At 48.8% G+C, this 15,593-nt stretch overlaps 1 protein-coding gene across 2 annotated transcripts in view; it reads right to left on the reverse strand.

Annotated features, from left to right (window-relative positions):
* The window catches only part of CAPZB (capping actin protein of muscle Z-line subunit beta), a 128,120-nt gene extending 122,581 nt beyond the window's left edge, over positions 1-5,539 (reverse strand). For both annotated transcript variants that reach the window (XM_054571653.1, XM_054571652.1), the window contains exon 1: positions 5,428-5,539. In XM_054571653.1, coding sequence (XP_054427628.1) covers positions 5,428-5,430 — 3 coding nt within the window. In that variant the 5' untranslated portion in view covers positions 5,431-5,539. The remainder of the gene's footprint in view (positions 1-5,427) is intronic.
* Between the last annotated feature and the right edge of the window lie 10,054 nt (positions 5,540-15,593).

Below are 15,593 nucleotides of genomic sequence, written 5' to 3' on the forward strand. Positions count from 1 at the left end.
TCACTCTGTCTACCCCACGGCTGGTCCCCAAGCTCACAAGGCTGACCATATCCTGGACCCAAAGGCCCAGGCCCCTGCCGAGAACGGCCTCTGACTGCCCCCCACCCCATCCTCTCTGCCGGGCAAGGCCCCCCAGGCTTCACCCTGCGTGCGGGCTGGAGCGGTCTGCAGAGCTTCCTGGAGATGAAATACAAGCCAAGCCTGCAGGGATGGCAGAGGTGGCCCTTGTTCAGTCTCTTCTGTTACCACTTCCTTCCTGCTGCACTGAATTTTTGGGTCGTATCTGGCCTCCCCTTCTGGATTAGAGGACAGGGATTATGGTGTCTATTTGTGTCCCTTACTCTATGGAAAGCAGAATAAGGCCAACAACAGTTATAGCTACCACTTACTGTGCACTCAACACCAGATTAAATACATTACCCATTTCGGTTTTTTCTCCTGGTATCCCTATAAAATGTTATCCTCAAGAAACAGAGCCCACAGGAGATTAGGAGCCTCACTCAGGTCACATACTGAGTGGCAGAGACAGAACTCCAACCCAATCTTCCAAGCACATGGTCTGTGGGGCAGGCAACAAAGGAAACACAGCCACCTCTCCACTCAGCACTCACTCACTCACTCACTCACTCAGTGCTTATGAAGCGCTTACCAAATGCCAGGCGGCCATTCCAAGGTGTGGGGCAGTTAGTGGGAATCACAAAGACAAGGTCCCTGTTCTCCCAGAGCTCACATGGTCTGTCCCCAGTCCTGACCCTCTTCTTCCAAGCCTGGGGGCTCCACCAGGTTCAGACACAGCATCAGACCTGAGATCCAGCATCGGACTAGGGCAACTGGTGGAGTCCAGGGCACAGGGAGCCGCCTCGCCTTCTGCAGTGAAGCAGAGCCTCAGACTCTATTAGGGAAGGTCTTCGTTCAAGGCCTAGCCCAAAGGCAGGTAAACTTCAAATAAGCCTTCAGCAGGCAGTAAGGAGTGAAGGAAAGCGGTTTAGCTCTGAAGTCAGAAAACCCAGTTCCTCCATTTAGTAGCTCTAGAGGTACTAACCACATACCGCTTTGAACCTCACCTGTAAAATGGTGATGATAATAATAATAGTTAGTACTTACATAATTACGTGCCAGGTGTTGTTTGAAGCACTTGACATGCATTATTATCTCATTTAATCCCCATAAAAGCCGTGTCAGGAGGTACTGTTATTATCCCAAGGAAGTCAGTCTGGCTCCTAAGTCCTCACTTCCTAAATCACGCTGCCACCCTCCTAAGCCTGAACCCTCCTGGTCAGGCTGACGAAAGGAGGACTCACTTGGCTAAAGCTCCTAGTTCAGGCTCCACCTCCTTACACTGAAACATTAATCTGTAAAGGCTTAGTTTGGAAACGGCACTGCTCTAGCTGGTCCTAATACAGGTGATCTTGTAACTGCATCCTTTGTGCTCCCGCGCCCCACTCTCACTGATGGGATCCGCTGCAAGGCAGAATGGGACAAAATCCCATACCCGGGGGGCCCCACTGCTCCGTTTCTAAGAAACAGAGTGTCCAGACAGGTGCCAGGTGGACCCAGATCTGAGTCGGAGACCTGCCACTCACACTGGTCCGTCAAGCTTCAGGTTCCTTGAAAGTAAAATGGAGAAAAAGGTATAACTTGTCACGTTTCTGGATCACAACAGACCCTCAATCCATGGCAGCCACCCAGGCTAGAAGGGCAGGACTTTCACGGCACGGCACGGCTTCTGGTCTGCAGAGGAACAGACGGTGTGCGGGGCGTTGCTTCCAGGGTGACAGCAGAGACAAGAGCAGGCCCCTCCAGCAGGCCTGGCAGTGATGCCTGGCACAAGCCCCAACTTTCTTCTAAGTCTCCTGCCGTATCTCATGCAAATGTGCTTGCAATTCCATTAAACAAGGCTTGCCCCCCTTAAACATGAGGCACATTAATCATGCCCCTTCCCCACCCCCAATAATTTAAGCCGTGAGGGCGCAGACCCTTGCCTGTCTTGCTCATCATTGTGTCCTCAGCATATATTACCTGCTTACGAATATATGATTTATCATCTCCTTAATCTCAAGCTCTCAATCCTATCAATCGCTGGCTGCTTCTTCAAGCATTCCACCAAAGACAGAAAGGCCAGCTGGATTTAAATGAAGAGGGCTATATATTCGTGAAGTGTCTCAGTTGAGTCTCACCCACAACAGGAGCCCAGCCAAGGCTCATTAGTGTGAACTATATTGTTTCAGCTTGTAACAATATGACAGGCATCAGCTATCAGCTCCTGTCAGGCAAAACCGTTCGCTGGAGAGCCAACTCATGAGGGGGCCCTTGCCTGTTCCTGTCCTATGACAGGCCCCCACCATCACCAGAATCATAACGCTAAGTTAGAATAATAATTCCTAAATTAGAACCCAGAGCTATGTAAGGAAAAATGCTTTAAACTATAAAACACTTACAGACAGTGGTAAGATTATCACCTGCTGAGGGAATGCATATAAATTCCATTTGCCTATGCATTCTTAACTGATGCCAACAAAAGTCATGGAATTTACTCCTAAGTCCAGTGCATTGTAGACTCTCAAACTGCTATTTCCCTCCATGGATAACTGAGAGCTAGCTGTTCTCTCCACCAGCAGACCTACTGAATATAAAAACCACGGCGCTCTTAGTGCACTTACCTGAGCTGCAACCCCACACCACCCCTTCTGTCCTGCCGCCACTGTCCCCCCAGTTCATCAGAGTGTTCAGGTAGGGGACGAATGGCAATACGCAGCCCAAAATTACTGATCCTCCCAGGGGACACTAAGAACAAGTTACTCAGAGAATAAGCATAAACTCCGAGAGGCTAAGTTCAAGGACACAGACACACCCCAAAAGAGAGTACTCTAAGCCATTTCATTCAGTGCCAGGTGCTCTTCTAGGCCTGGGGGGAAGAGCCATGGGAAAAAGGAACAAAAATCCCTGACCTCAGAGAGCTCTCATTCTGGCCCAGACTAAATATGATCGCATCACCATACTGCTACTTCACGATTAAATGAGGTTTCCTACACAAAGGACCCAGCACACAATCCACAATCAACAGATGTTCCTGTGCTCCCTGCAATAACTCGGTTGGTAGAGTGGAGGACATGAAAGGCCGCTCCTCCCTTGTCATCTCTGACTACCTTATTATTATGTTGTCTAAACAGTGTTCTTTACATCAGCCCACACTTAAGCGGCCTGAGACAATGGGAAGGGGAAAGTTTAGAGCCTGCCAGGCGTGCTTCCACTGACTGAGCAACACCTTGACTAAGTCATTCAACCCTGAGTCTCAGCTTCTTGGCCTATAAAATGGGGACAGCATTTCCTCAAAAGGCTCTGTATGGATTAAATAAGCTCATATAGATGAAGCTCACAGCCCTTCACAAAATGGTAGCCCTTTTCCTCCACCCCTTCCATAGTCCTTTCAGACTGTCCAAATAAGACCCAGCACAGGCCTTCTGAGAAGCCTCCTGGACCATTTAAGAGCATTTTCCCATCACAGTTGGAGAATGAGGAGCCCAGGGCCAAGGCAAGGCGCCCCGCCCAGCCAGAGCCTGCCTTGAGCAGCCCCACCTGGCACCCCCACCCACTCTCTCCTGCTTTTGCCCTAAGAACAAATTTGCAAAACCTCACTCCACTCTTTAAGTCCTCACCCAAATCTGTTCAGAAGTGTCTTTCCCCACCCAGGCCTAGGGCTGGGCCACCACCCCCTGCAGCCAGTTCTCAGCCAATGAAAAGTCCAACAGCACAAAAAATGGCATCGGCCGCGTTTTTAATTAACATACAGGAAGGCATCAAGAAAAAACCTGGGCAGTCAGAATTAGTCACCCTAGTTCAGCAACATCCCTTAATTAAACAAGGAACCAAGATCCTCAAAACGCTGTGGGGCCCAAAGTCCACATGCAAATATTGCCAGGGCTGGGTGGGAGAAGGTGGAAGCCAGAGCTCTGTCAGTCCATCTCCAAAGGTTCCTTGGCCATATGAGACAGAAGCCCTCTGGCCCTTCCAACCTAGGTGCTGGTTCTGCTCTGCAAGAGGTTCCAAAGTGGACAGGAGGGCATGCTTACAAGTGCGGGCCTCCGTGAAATCTCACGTCAGAGCAGCCAGACGGCACCTGCCTTCATTACCAAAACAAACACCACGAGTGGAGCTAGCCTCTCCCTATGAGTCTGGCTCACCTGATCAGGGACACCTCCATAATCAGCAGTTCCAACCCTCGCGAGCTGACAGTTCAGGGGGAACGGGAGGCTGCGCCTGCTGGGGTACATCGTGTCCAGGCCATACGTTGGCCAGCGGGCCGGCTCGTTCCCCCAAGGGCTGCGGTCTCACAAGGGCGATTGTGCGTTCATCCCTTGTCCTGGGGCCCGCCCCCTCCCACACCCTGATCCCTCCGCTCTCTCTCAGGCCCGGCCGTCGGCAGGACGCTCTGCAAGCACAGCACGCGGGGCGCCGGGCGCGGGGCACCGAGGCGGCAGCCGCGGAAGGGTCCGCAGAGCGCCACGCTGCCTTCCGGGCACAGATGCCCACCCTTCCCTCGCTCGCTCCCATACAGCCTCCTAGATGCAGCAACCCTCAAACCCGAAAAAGCACAACCCCGGGACCACCGGCCTCCACCCCGGGCTAGAGAGCTCTCCTCGCATCCCAGAGACGCCAAAGGTTCGCCCTGGGTAGAGGGGACGACTGGAGCCGTGGGCAGGGCTGGGAGCAGGGCCTGGAGGGAGGGTGAGGTCCAACACAGAAGGGGGCCGGCGCAGACTACTCTTAAGGGTGGTGAGAAGTCCAGGGAAGGGAATCATGGGGGGTGGAGAAGGGTGACATCCAGGTGGAGGTATGGGCTGAGGAGGGGGAGGTTCAGACTTACGACCAGGGAAGGAAGAGAAAATTCAGGCTGAAGCCGTGAAGGAGAGGAAACAAATCTAGGCTGAAGCCACTGGAGAAGTGGACGGGGTCCGAGCTGAGGCCAGAGAGAAGGGCGACAGAGGCCTAGTACGGGCCATGGGAGGGAGAAACGACGGCCTACCCTGGGCCATTGGGACGAGGAAAGGAGACCTAGCCCGGGCCACAGGGAGGAGGATGGGAGACCACGCCTCGGTCACAGGAGTGGGTGCCTGGCCCACGGGTACAGGAGGGGCTCGCCGGGGCTATCAAGGAAACTACCCAGGACCCCGAGGTGGACAGTGGGGCTCCAGCTTGAGGCAAGGGCGAGGACTGGGCTAGGGAGGCAGGGTCGATGACCACCTAAGTCGCCCGGGCCGGCGGCCTCTCCTGAGCCTGCACGGAGGGTGTCTACCTGAGGTCCGGGACCCCGCCCCTCCCCCACCCGGGGGAACCCACCCTTCACCGGCCCAGCGTCGGCCGAGGAAGGGGAACGTGAGCTCCGTCGGGGGTCTCGAGGGCTGGGGGAGGGTGACGTCGGGCTTTTACCATGGTGGCGGCGGCGGCGGTCCAGGTCCCGGCGTCTGTGGCTCTCCCCCCAGCAGCAGGGTCCGGCGCTTCCACTTCCCCGGGTGCCCAGGAGTGAACATCCGGGTCAGCGCCCCCCTCCCCCCGCGCCGGGCCGCCGCCACCTTCCTTCCCCGCCCCGGCCGGCCCGGGCCCGCCCCCCACGCAGCCGGCTCTCCGCCAATGAGCGCGCAGGGCCGCGGCGATCGCCAAGTATGGAGCTCGGCGCGGGGGGGAGGAGCGCCGATCAGGGAAGTGAGGGGCGGAGCCTGCGGGCGGGACAGGGCGCTGCGGCCGCCCGGGTGGGCGGGCCGGGGGTCTGGTCCCAGCGTAGCAACCCTGTTGTCACCGAGGCTGACTTCGAGAGAGGGTTGCTGCCCGAACCCAGACCCGCCCATCCGCTCTGGGGTTGCAGGTGGCTGAAGCGGAACTCTGACTACGGGCCTCCCGAGCGGGGATGCGGAAGGCACTGGGCTGGGAGGGGTCAGTCCCTCCCCGCCGCACCCGGTCGGTGCACGCGCTCTTTCCCGCGGCGGACCCGGAACTGCTGCGGCCCGCTGGCCCAGCCCAGCCCGGAGAGGGTGTAGGGAGGAACCCCGTAATCCCAGTGGTGCCGCTTGCTACCTGTGGGACCTGAAGCAAGTCGCTGCACTTGAGGCCAATCTGCTTCAAAAGTGCCTTGGGCATGACCGGTACGGCTCATTTACCTAGAACATGGTCACATAAACAGAAAGTTCGCGGGTTCGATTTCCGGTCAGGACACATGACTAGGTTGCAGTTTCAGTCCCTGGTCGGGCCACGTAGCAGAGGAAACCCATCCGTGTTTCTCTCTGGATATTTTTCTCCCTCCCTTCCCTTCTCTCTAAAATCAATAAGTGTGTCTTGGGATGAGGATGAAAAAAAAAGTGCTTTGGGCCACACTATTTATTGAGCACTTTATATAAAAAATATAAAGTGCTAAAGGTAGCTGTGAGGACTACGCAGGTAGGAATTAAAAAACTGGGCTCAATAATTTCAGGTGCTGTATTTTTTACACGTGCTGCAAACAACTAGCCCATTTGTCCAGTGGAGCTGCATCACTGCACAGAATGACTCAAATCCTTTTTTCTTTTTTCTTTTTGGTCCCTCTTCATTCAACAAATGTTTGTTGAGCTTGGTTTAGAAGACAGGAGACCTGGGATACTATCCCTGCCCTTGCTAGCTTGCTCCTTCTCTTTTGTGAGAATCAAATCAAGTCATCTTTGAGGGGATTGTAAACTGTAGTGCTGCATAAATGACAGGAATTATTACCAGGAGCCAGGCCCTGTTCTAGTTGCCCACCACCCCCCACCCCCACCCTGCAGAACTCATGGTGGAGTAAAACCTGCCACCTGCATAAAAGGTGCTATAGGTAAGTTCCAAAAAAATAATTCAGACCTGTATTATGGGAATTCATAGAAGGGAATGGCACTTAGGGATTCTTTTTACTTGGTAAGTATTTATTGAACACCTACTAGGGAGAAAGCAATAAACAAGACAGTCCCTGTTGTTGTAGATCTTCAACCTTGGAGGGAAGAAAATCAGCCACTAAGAAGACAGAGTATCCAGTGGTGACTGGAGATGTGGAGGAAAATCAGAGTGAGGGAAGAGACAGGCCAGTTAGGAAAACGAGGCCAGAAGAGACCTAACTTAGTAGCTTTTAATCAGAAGAAGGCATAAGAATGGGCAAATATCCAAAGGGGAGACTCCCTGGTGTGTTCATGGGACAAGAAGGTCAAGGTGGCTACCCCAGATTGAACAAGGGGAGATGGGTGGGAGCCGAGGTCAGAGAGGTGCAGAGCAGCCACAGGATCTGTCTGGTCTGGGCTTTAAAAGTATCACGAGGTTGCTGTGTTCTGAGTAGACTGTAGGGGAACTAGGGCTGTTAGAAATCTGGGTCTGTATTCAAGGCATTTGTTATTACTTAAAAAGCACTTATATGGGGCTTCCTATGTGACAGATGCAGTTAACCCCTTTACAAATAATAGCTCATTTAATCCTCATAACAGAGGCCCAAAGAGGTAACCCAAGGTCACACAGCAGACTGATGAAGGTGCTTCCGTCAGGGCAGTAACATTGAGGTGGCAAGAAGGGATCACATTCTGGATTTTTACTGATGGATTGGTGGTCGGCATGAGAAGAAGAAAGGAGTCAAGGGGGATGCTAAGATGTTTAGCTTTATCAACACTTGAAGGGTTTGCCATTTATTGATCTTTGGAAGCTTATAGGAGGAACAGGGTGTTTTCTTTGGGGAGGGGCATAAGAGTCACTTCGGGGCAAGTTGTATTTTAAATTGCCTGTTGGAGATTAAAATGGAGATGCCAAATAAGAAATCAGATATGGAAATCTGGAGTTGAGGAAAGAAGCTGGAGTTGGTGATAAAGTTATGAGAACTGTTAGCTAATAGATGATATTTTAAGATTAAGAGCACAAGGCAACTAGGTAAACTCACGCAGAAGGTGAATATAGAGAGAAGAGGTCAAGAAGATAAAGAGGAACCAGCAAGGCCACTGAGAAGGAGGACCAAGAGGACTAAGAGAAGGTGGTGTCCCTCCTGGAAGCCAAGGGATAAATAAGGGCACTGGGGGAAGTTTTGTGAAAGAAGAGACACTTGAACTGTTTACTTAAAGAAAATAAGATTGAAAGGGAGCCTTGTTCAAAATGCATTACCTGTGTTTTCTCATTTAATCCTCACTACAGCCCTGTGAGGGCAGTGCTGTAATTCTCACTGTACTGGTGAGGGAACTGAGGCGCAGAAAGGTTAAGTAATGTGCCCAAGGTCACATAGCTAATAACTTCAAAGCCAGGCATTCTGGGACCAGAGCCGGCGTATAACCCCAGACCTGGTTACATTGCTTCCCTGCTCAAAAACCTTTGAAAATTGTTACCTCATAACAAAAGGGCTCAGGAACCAACCCAGAACGCAGGGGCAGACTACTCTGTCTCTCTCATGACGCTCCATTTCTGCTTCTTTAGATGCATTTGATACATCCTTTTCTGTCCAGCATCCTCAGCTTGTAGCCCTATTCCCTCGACATTTCAGCCTGAATGAGGCCCATCCTGGTGACCTTTGCCCTCCTTTATTCTCTGCATCAGCTTGCTCTATTAACTGGCGGCAGCTTTTTGTTTCATAATTCAGACCCCGAGACAGAATCCAATTAACTCATCTTTTAGTGATGAGAGCTCATTGAACAGGTCACCGGCCAGTCCACGGACTGGCTGACCATAGGTCAGAGCTCACCCCTTGACCAGCCAACTATTGCTATGAGCATGGGGACAGATGGCATCAAACATGACTGCCTTCAAGGAGCTGGGGGTAGGCAGGTGGGCACCATTAAGTATTTCAAGTACTGTTTCTCCTCCCTCTTTCAAACACCCCATCCCCTTCAAGTTCTTACTATCATTTTTCCATCAGCAACCTCTCCCTTTTGCTCTCATGAGCTGACTTTCCTCTCACCTCCTGCACCTTACTCTGCGGCTTCAGATCCGTAAGTTTAGTCCATGAGAAATCTTACTGACCTCTCCCTTATCCAATGAGTTTTCCCTCTTCCTATCTTCAGATACTCACTCTCATTGATCCTCCGCTAGACTTGCCCTCCCACCAGTTACGGCACTATCTCAGAAAACACAATTGCAAAGATCTCACATCTGACCTTCACCCGCTTACTATACTACCACACACAAGTATTTCTTCAACCTCACCGCGGCCTGCAAACCGTTGACCCTGCCAGATTTTCATATTTATCTTCCCCCTCATGCTCATGTTCCTCCTCGCCAGCTTAGTAATGAGCATTATACTCACTTCCTGGCCAAGACCCATAACTGCTTTGCCCGTTGTCTCCTAAGTTGTCCTACGTAGTTCAGCCCAGCCAATCTCCTGCTCTCTGCTTAAATCAGAATATAAGAACATTGCTGGGAAACTAAAAGCGACCAGTGTCACTTCAAACCGATGACCACAAATTTCGAAGTAGCCTAGCAACCCTGCTATGTATTTCCCTGCTGTATTCAATTACCCGCACTCTGTAAGTATGATTTTTCACTCTTCCTCCTCTGTCCCCTTCTCATCCTTCACTCTGAGCAAATGAGCTTGCCTCACACGTCACAGGGATAATAGAACCAATCAGGAGCCTTTTCGTCCCCCAACAACTCTGCGCCTTGCCCACATTCTCTGCCGTCCCCTCTCTTATGGTGAATGAAGGGTCTGTGCACCTATCAGAGCAACCCCTCCACTGGCGCTCTGCACCCCTCTTCCCTTAGCAGTTTCTCCCTCTATACTGGATTATCCCCACCTTCTGAAAATAACATGCCCCAGCATCTCGTATTTTTTTAAAGTTTTAACAACAAAAATCTCCTTGGTCCTACGTCTCCCTCCAGCCACCTCCCCATGTTTTCTCTCCTCTTCACATCAAAACTTTGTTGAGTTCTCTGCAGTTGCTTTTTCCACACCAACTCCAGTTTCTTCTCAGATCAGCCTGGGTCGAGCTTCTGCCTCCACCTGCTGACCAGAAAACTCCAAGGTGCAGAAGCCAGTGGCCTTCTGGGCCTCATCCTACTACCGACTTCTCCTCTTTGGTGCCCCTTTCTCGTGTTCAGGTTTCCTCTGAAGTCCCTGTGACAGCGCCTCTTCCTTTTCTGAAGGCCCTTGTCGGGGACCCCTTCGTTTCTGTATCTAACTGCTCTTTGGTTGCTAGGGGTCTTTAGCACCTAGAACATAATAGGCGCTCAATGAAGTTCTGTGAAATGAGGTAATAATGTCAACATCATAGGATATTGGGTGAATAAGTGGATAAGGATGAATGATAAATAGCTCCTTTTAACTGAGTGGTTACTATGTGCTAAGCTATTGTATTATCTCATTGACCTCATTGGCTCCTCCCAGCAATCCTTTGAGGTAGGAGCTTCTATGATCATTTTATCAAAAAAGAAGTTACGGCTTAGATGGAATGACTTGCCTAAGGTTACACAGATAAGTGAATAAATAAATCCATCCTCACTTTCATCTTTCTGACTCCAAGTCTTAGAATTGCTGAATTGAGATCATACGTAGGGAAGTGCTTTGTAAACGTCAAAAGATGATACTACATTCCAGCATATAACATGATAATTCGCAAATAGTAGGTGCCCACATGTGTTTGCTGAATCGAGGCAGGGTGACAGGGAAGCCCAGAGCCAAACAGGACCACCCCCCCGAGGAAAGAAGAAGCAATCTCCAGGACCTTGGTGGAACAACCTTCCACTAAATACTGAATTTTTTAAAAAAGATGTTGTTTACTTGGGGAGAAAGGGGAAGGTAGGGAGAAAGAGAGGGAGAGAAACATCTATCGGTACCTTTCTCATGCCCCAACTAGGGACCCAGCCTGCACCCCAGGCATGTACTCTGACTGGGAATCAAACCAGTGATTTTTCGGTTTGCAGGCCGATAAGCCACAGCAGCCAGGGTTAGGTATTGAATTTTTCACGATGCTCATCAGCTACCTCAGGACACATTAAAGCAAGTGTTACTCAGAAGTTTGCCCAAGATAGTTTCTATCCTTCCTTCTTCACTTAAGTCCCCACAGCCGGGACTGTTGGGTTAATAAATGCACAAGTATCCACGGGTTGGGGATTGCTTAGCTCCTAAATCACCTCTGATTTGACAGGCCGGGACTGCTTCCTGAGTTGTGGATCTTGGATTACTTTTAGATGTTTTATTTTATCTTTGAAGATACAAGAGGACTCTAGAATTAGCCCGCTTTTAACCCCTTGCTAAACCAGGAGGGAACGAACACCACTTATTAATTCCATCTTCCCCATCATTTGGCTGATTTAGAAATCACTTCCGGGGTATCTCCCACATATGCACACCGTCTCTTTACTTAGACTCAACCTTTCCTCATTCTCATTTAGTTTGGGTGTAGTTGAGCACGCCCCCAGCTCCAGAAGAGAGGATACTGATTGAAGCCGAAGTTCGGCCTTGGCCATACTCATTAATTTGGGGATGGGCCCTTGACATAATTTGGGCCATAGTGCTTTGTACAGAACACTGATCAAAATAAACTCTGCATGAAGGGGGGTGGCCCATCAAGTAAGTTTGGGAAATGCTGTAAACAATATTCCCTCTTGGAGATCTATTTCTCAGGATGCTTATGCTCCAATTATTCTGTCTCTCCCTAAGTTGTTCAACTACTCCCTCTCAACTAGATGATTACTGTGGTTTTAAACATGCCTAAGTGTCTCACGCCTTATGTTAACACACAAAAAAAAAAAAAAAAAGGAAAAAAGCCTTTTTACACGAATCCCACACCCACGCTAGCCTACCACTCCACCTCCTGCCTTTTGCAGCTACCGAACTGACAGTATTTCCTCCCCGCACTTTCTAATTTCCCATTCCATTCCCTTACTTCTCCAATGAAATGACTCGGAGGTCAATGAAATGACTCATACCTCCATGTCAAAACCACAGGGATGGTTTTTATCCCCACTTGCTTTGACTCTCCAGGAGCATTTGACACTGTTGGCCCCTCCCACCTCCTTGAATCATCCTCTTCCATTAGCCTCCACAACACCTCGTGACTCTCCTAGACTTAATCCTACCTCTGTGACGGCTCCTTCTCTGTGTTCTTTGCAGACTCATTTTCTTCTACACAACCACTAAATGAGGGGTTTCTCGAGGCTCAATCATGGCATCTCTCCTTCTTTTACTTTGTGCTTTCTCCTTAGACAGTCTCATTCATGCTCATGACTTCATCTACCAGGAGGTCTCAGGTAGGAGCCCACCCCTGGAGTTGGCAGAGACTGAGAACCCAAAAATGGAGGAGGGGACCTGTTGCCTGGATAATGGGAAATCGGTACTGTAACTGAAAGGAGGAGAAACGCATATTGAAGAGTAGGGGGAAAAACCCAAAACATATGGCCATAACAGACCAGACTGGTGTGGCTCAGTTGGTGGGGCATAGTCCTGCAGAGCAAAAGGTCACTAGTTCAATTCCTGGTCAGGACACATGCCTGGGTTGCGGGTTTGGTCCCTGGTCCAGAGCGCAGGTGAGAGTCAACCAATAATGTTCCCCTCTCACATCAATATTTCTCTCCCTCTCTTTCTCCCTCCCTTCCTCTCTGTCTAAAAATAAATAAATAAAATCCTTTTAAAAAAATTTTTCTAGTTATTGGAACCCTAAGCAGGAATGAATACAGGCAAAAAAAAAAAAAAATGCTGATTTCCTTTGAAGACAGAACACTGTGTGGTTTGTAGAGGAGGCAGCCCTGGCTAGACAGCTTAGATCAACTTTTTCCACCCCACAGCATCTTGAAAGAACATGTAGCAAGGAGGGGGAGGTAGACAGACCATTAGCAATCCACTTGGTTTTAACACATCTCCAAAGTCTTCAGTGCCAAGAGGATACTTTAGTCTGAGGTTAGACACTGTCATCTCAGGCCTTTGTTTTTGCTGTTCTAATAGGTACCTGGGAAAAACTTGCAGCTGCCTCCTGCTGGACCCAAAGTATTTGTATCCTGACCATCTGTGGGGGTCTTGCTCAGAGTTGCAGAAAGGCCTCTCACATGGGGGCCAGCTGTTGGAGTTTTTATATGCATATTTGGGGGAATGCAGGTCTCATTTATTAAACCGGCCAGCCAGCCGCCAGCGAGGCTTGGGCTGGTCTCCGCAAGCTGTCTGAGGCTGACCTATCGGACTCAGGAGAATCGCCACCTCCTCCTTGGAGTAGTCTCCTTCAGTCCCCTCAAAAGCTGTGTGGGGCCTGCTCTGTGTTCCCACAGAGACCCTGTACTGAATACACCTTATCAAATCACCTTTTCACTTGTGATTTACACTTACTGCTCTCTGGGCTCCTTGAGGCAGGGGCTGTGAGTCATATTACTAGCAATTTGCTTAGTACCTGGCATATGATACTCTATGAATGAAGTCTGTCAAATGATGAGCCAGAGAAACTCTGAAAACACTCATCCAGGATGCAAACCTAGGCCATCCTCAACTCCTCCCAAGCGTTCATCCCTCATTCCAGTCAGAATCATGATGTTCCAAAGGAAGTTAAACCAGATGCACAACTGACGTAGGAGCTGAAAAAGGGGCAAGATTGGAGACCAGTCTAATGAAAGGCTGGAATAAAAGATCAGAGCCACAAACAATTACAAAAAGTTTAAAAATACCATTTGCAATAACATCAAAAAGCATAAAATACTTAGGGATACATTTAATGAAAGATGTGAAAGTCTTATGTACTTTGAAAACTAGAAAACATTGCGGAGAGAAAATAAAGTTCTAAATAGATGTATCCTTCTCATGGATTGGAAGACGCAATATTGTTAAGATGTTCATTCTCCCCCAATTGACCTATAGATTCAATGCAATGCAATTTAAAATCCCAGCAAATTTATTTTGTAGAAACTGACAAGCTAATTTAAAGAATATATATATGGATATGGAAATGCAAAAATCTTAGAATCTTGAAAAAGAAAGAAAAAAGGCAGAGGACCTACACTACCTGATTTCAAGACTTACCATTAAGTTGCAGAAATCAAAATAGGGTGACATTGGCATAAGAATAGACACATAGATCAATGGACCAGAATAGTCCAAAAATAGACCCACGTATATATAGTCACACAATTTTCTCTCTGAAGTGTTTTCAACAAATGGTGTTAGAACAACTGAAGGTCCATTTAGAAAAAAATGAATCTTGACCCTTACCTCATACATATATAGACACTAAATCTAAATGGATTACAGACCTAAACGTAAAAGCTAAGATTATAAAACTTCTAGAAGAAAACATGAGAAAAAAAATTCTGATGGCATTGGGTAGACAAAGATTCCTTAGATAGGATAGAAAAAGCTCTAGTTAAAAAAGAAAAATTGATGAATTGGATTTGATTAAATTAAGGAAAGTCTGCTTTTCCAAATATAAGGATTGAAAGAAAGGATTTCAGAACGATAAAGTATTATTTAAACTCACATAGAACTTTAAAATTTTTTGAAAGAACATGGCATTCTCTCTACTGCATAAGCACCAATTCTTCCAAATAATTAAACACAAATATGAACTTTACTTTTTGTTCAAGTGTACCCATGGAATGCATAGCATAAGGGGACCTTTGTTGAGACCGTTGCCTTCCAGGACCAGGCTAGCCCTGGTGACCTCTTTAAGGCAATCGATGTCACTGTCGTCAGAAAGACTCCCGATTCGGGTTGAAAAGGAAAACAGAGGTCAAAGGCAGAGAAGTGATGGCGAGTATCTTGTCCAGCAGGTAAAGTGACTGTAAGCGGAGAAAATGAATCACTAAGACTGAGGGTAGGCAGATTGGGAGCAAAATGCATTGGGAAAAGTGGAAGGCACGTGGGTCAGCGTGATTCAGCACAGAGGCCCAGAACAGTGCCTGTCGTCACGGAGCCCATTTCTGACAGTCATTGGTGTTGCCTGATCAACAGCCTACAACTGCCAGACAGGATCAGACATGTTTGACCAAAGATCCTGTAAGGCCTCGCCCAGTTTAAAACTTAATATGTGTTGAGAAAATTCTGATTGCCAAAGACCTCTCTGTTGGGTACCATGGCCGGACACTGCCATTGAAGTGCTGTTGGAGTCTATCTGGATGGCCTTTTATTCTCTGCCCCATGCCACCTGTGATTGCTACTGGTATGGAACACTGAGAGGCCACATGTTCACACTTTTCACTGGGCACACGCATAGCCATAATTTCCAGTCTTCCCTCAGGTAGGTTGCGGTTATGTGACTGGATTTTGACTAATGGAATGTGGGAGGAAATCTGATGTGTTACCTCCGGGCATGTCTATCAGATGCCCTCTCTTTCTCTCAGCAGCCAGCAGAGGATCCAAAGGAAGAATCCAAGAAGGAAGGAGCCTGAATCCTCTTCCAGGACAGTCCACTGAATACATCCAATCAGACCATGTCTCAGGGAGAAAATAAACCCGTATTGTATTAGTGAGCCGCGAAGAGTTGGGGATTTTTTTGTTTCAGCAGCTGGCCTTCTCCTGACTATGAGAGGTCTGCAGAGCCCCCCAGGATAGCTTCCACTGTATCAGGAAATGTTTGAGATGATGAATATAAGCAGGATTTCCATAAAAGTGTGACAGTTCCACAGGTATCTCAAGGAAGAGCCTATGAGGCTGAACGAAG

This window comes from Pteronotus mesoamericanus, unplaced genomic scaffold (genome assembly GCF_021234165.1).
Source record: "Pteronotus mesoamericanus isolate MK-2021 breed Mesoamerican mustached bat unplaced genomic scaffold, CSHL_Meso_final contig_221, whole genome shotgun sequence".
NCBI classification, from domain to species: domain Eukaryota; kingdom Metazoa; phylum Chordata; class Mammalia; order Chiroptera; family Mormoopidae; genus Pteronotus; species Pteronotus mesoamericanus.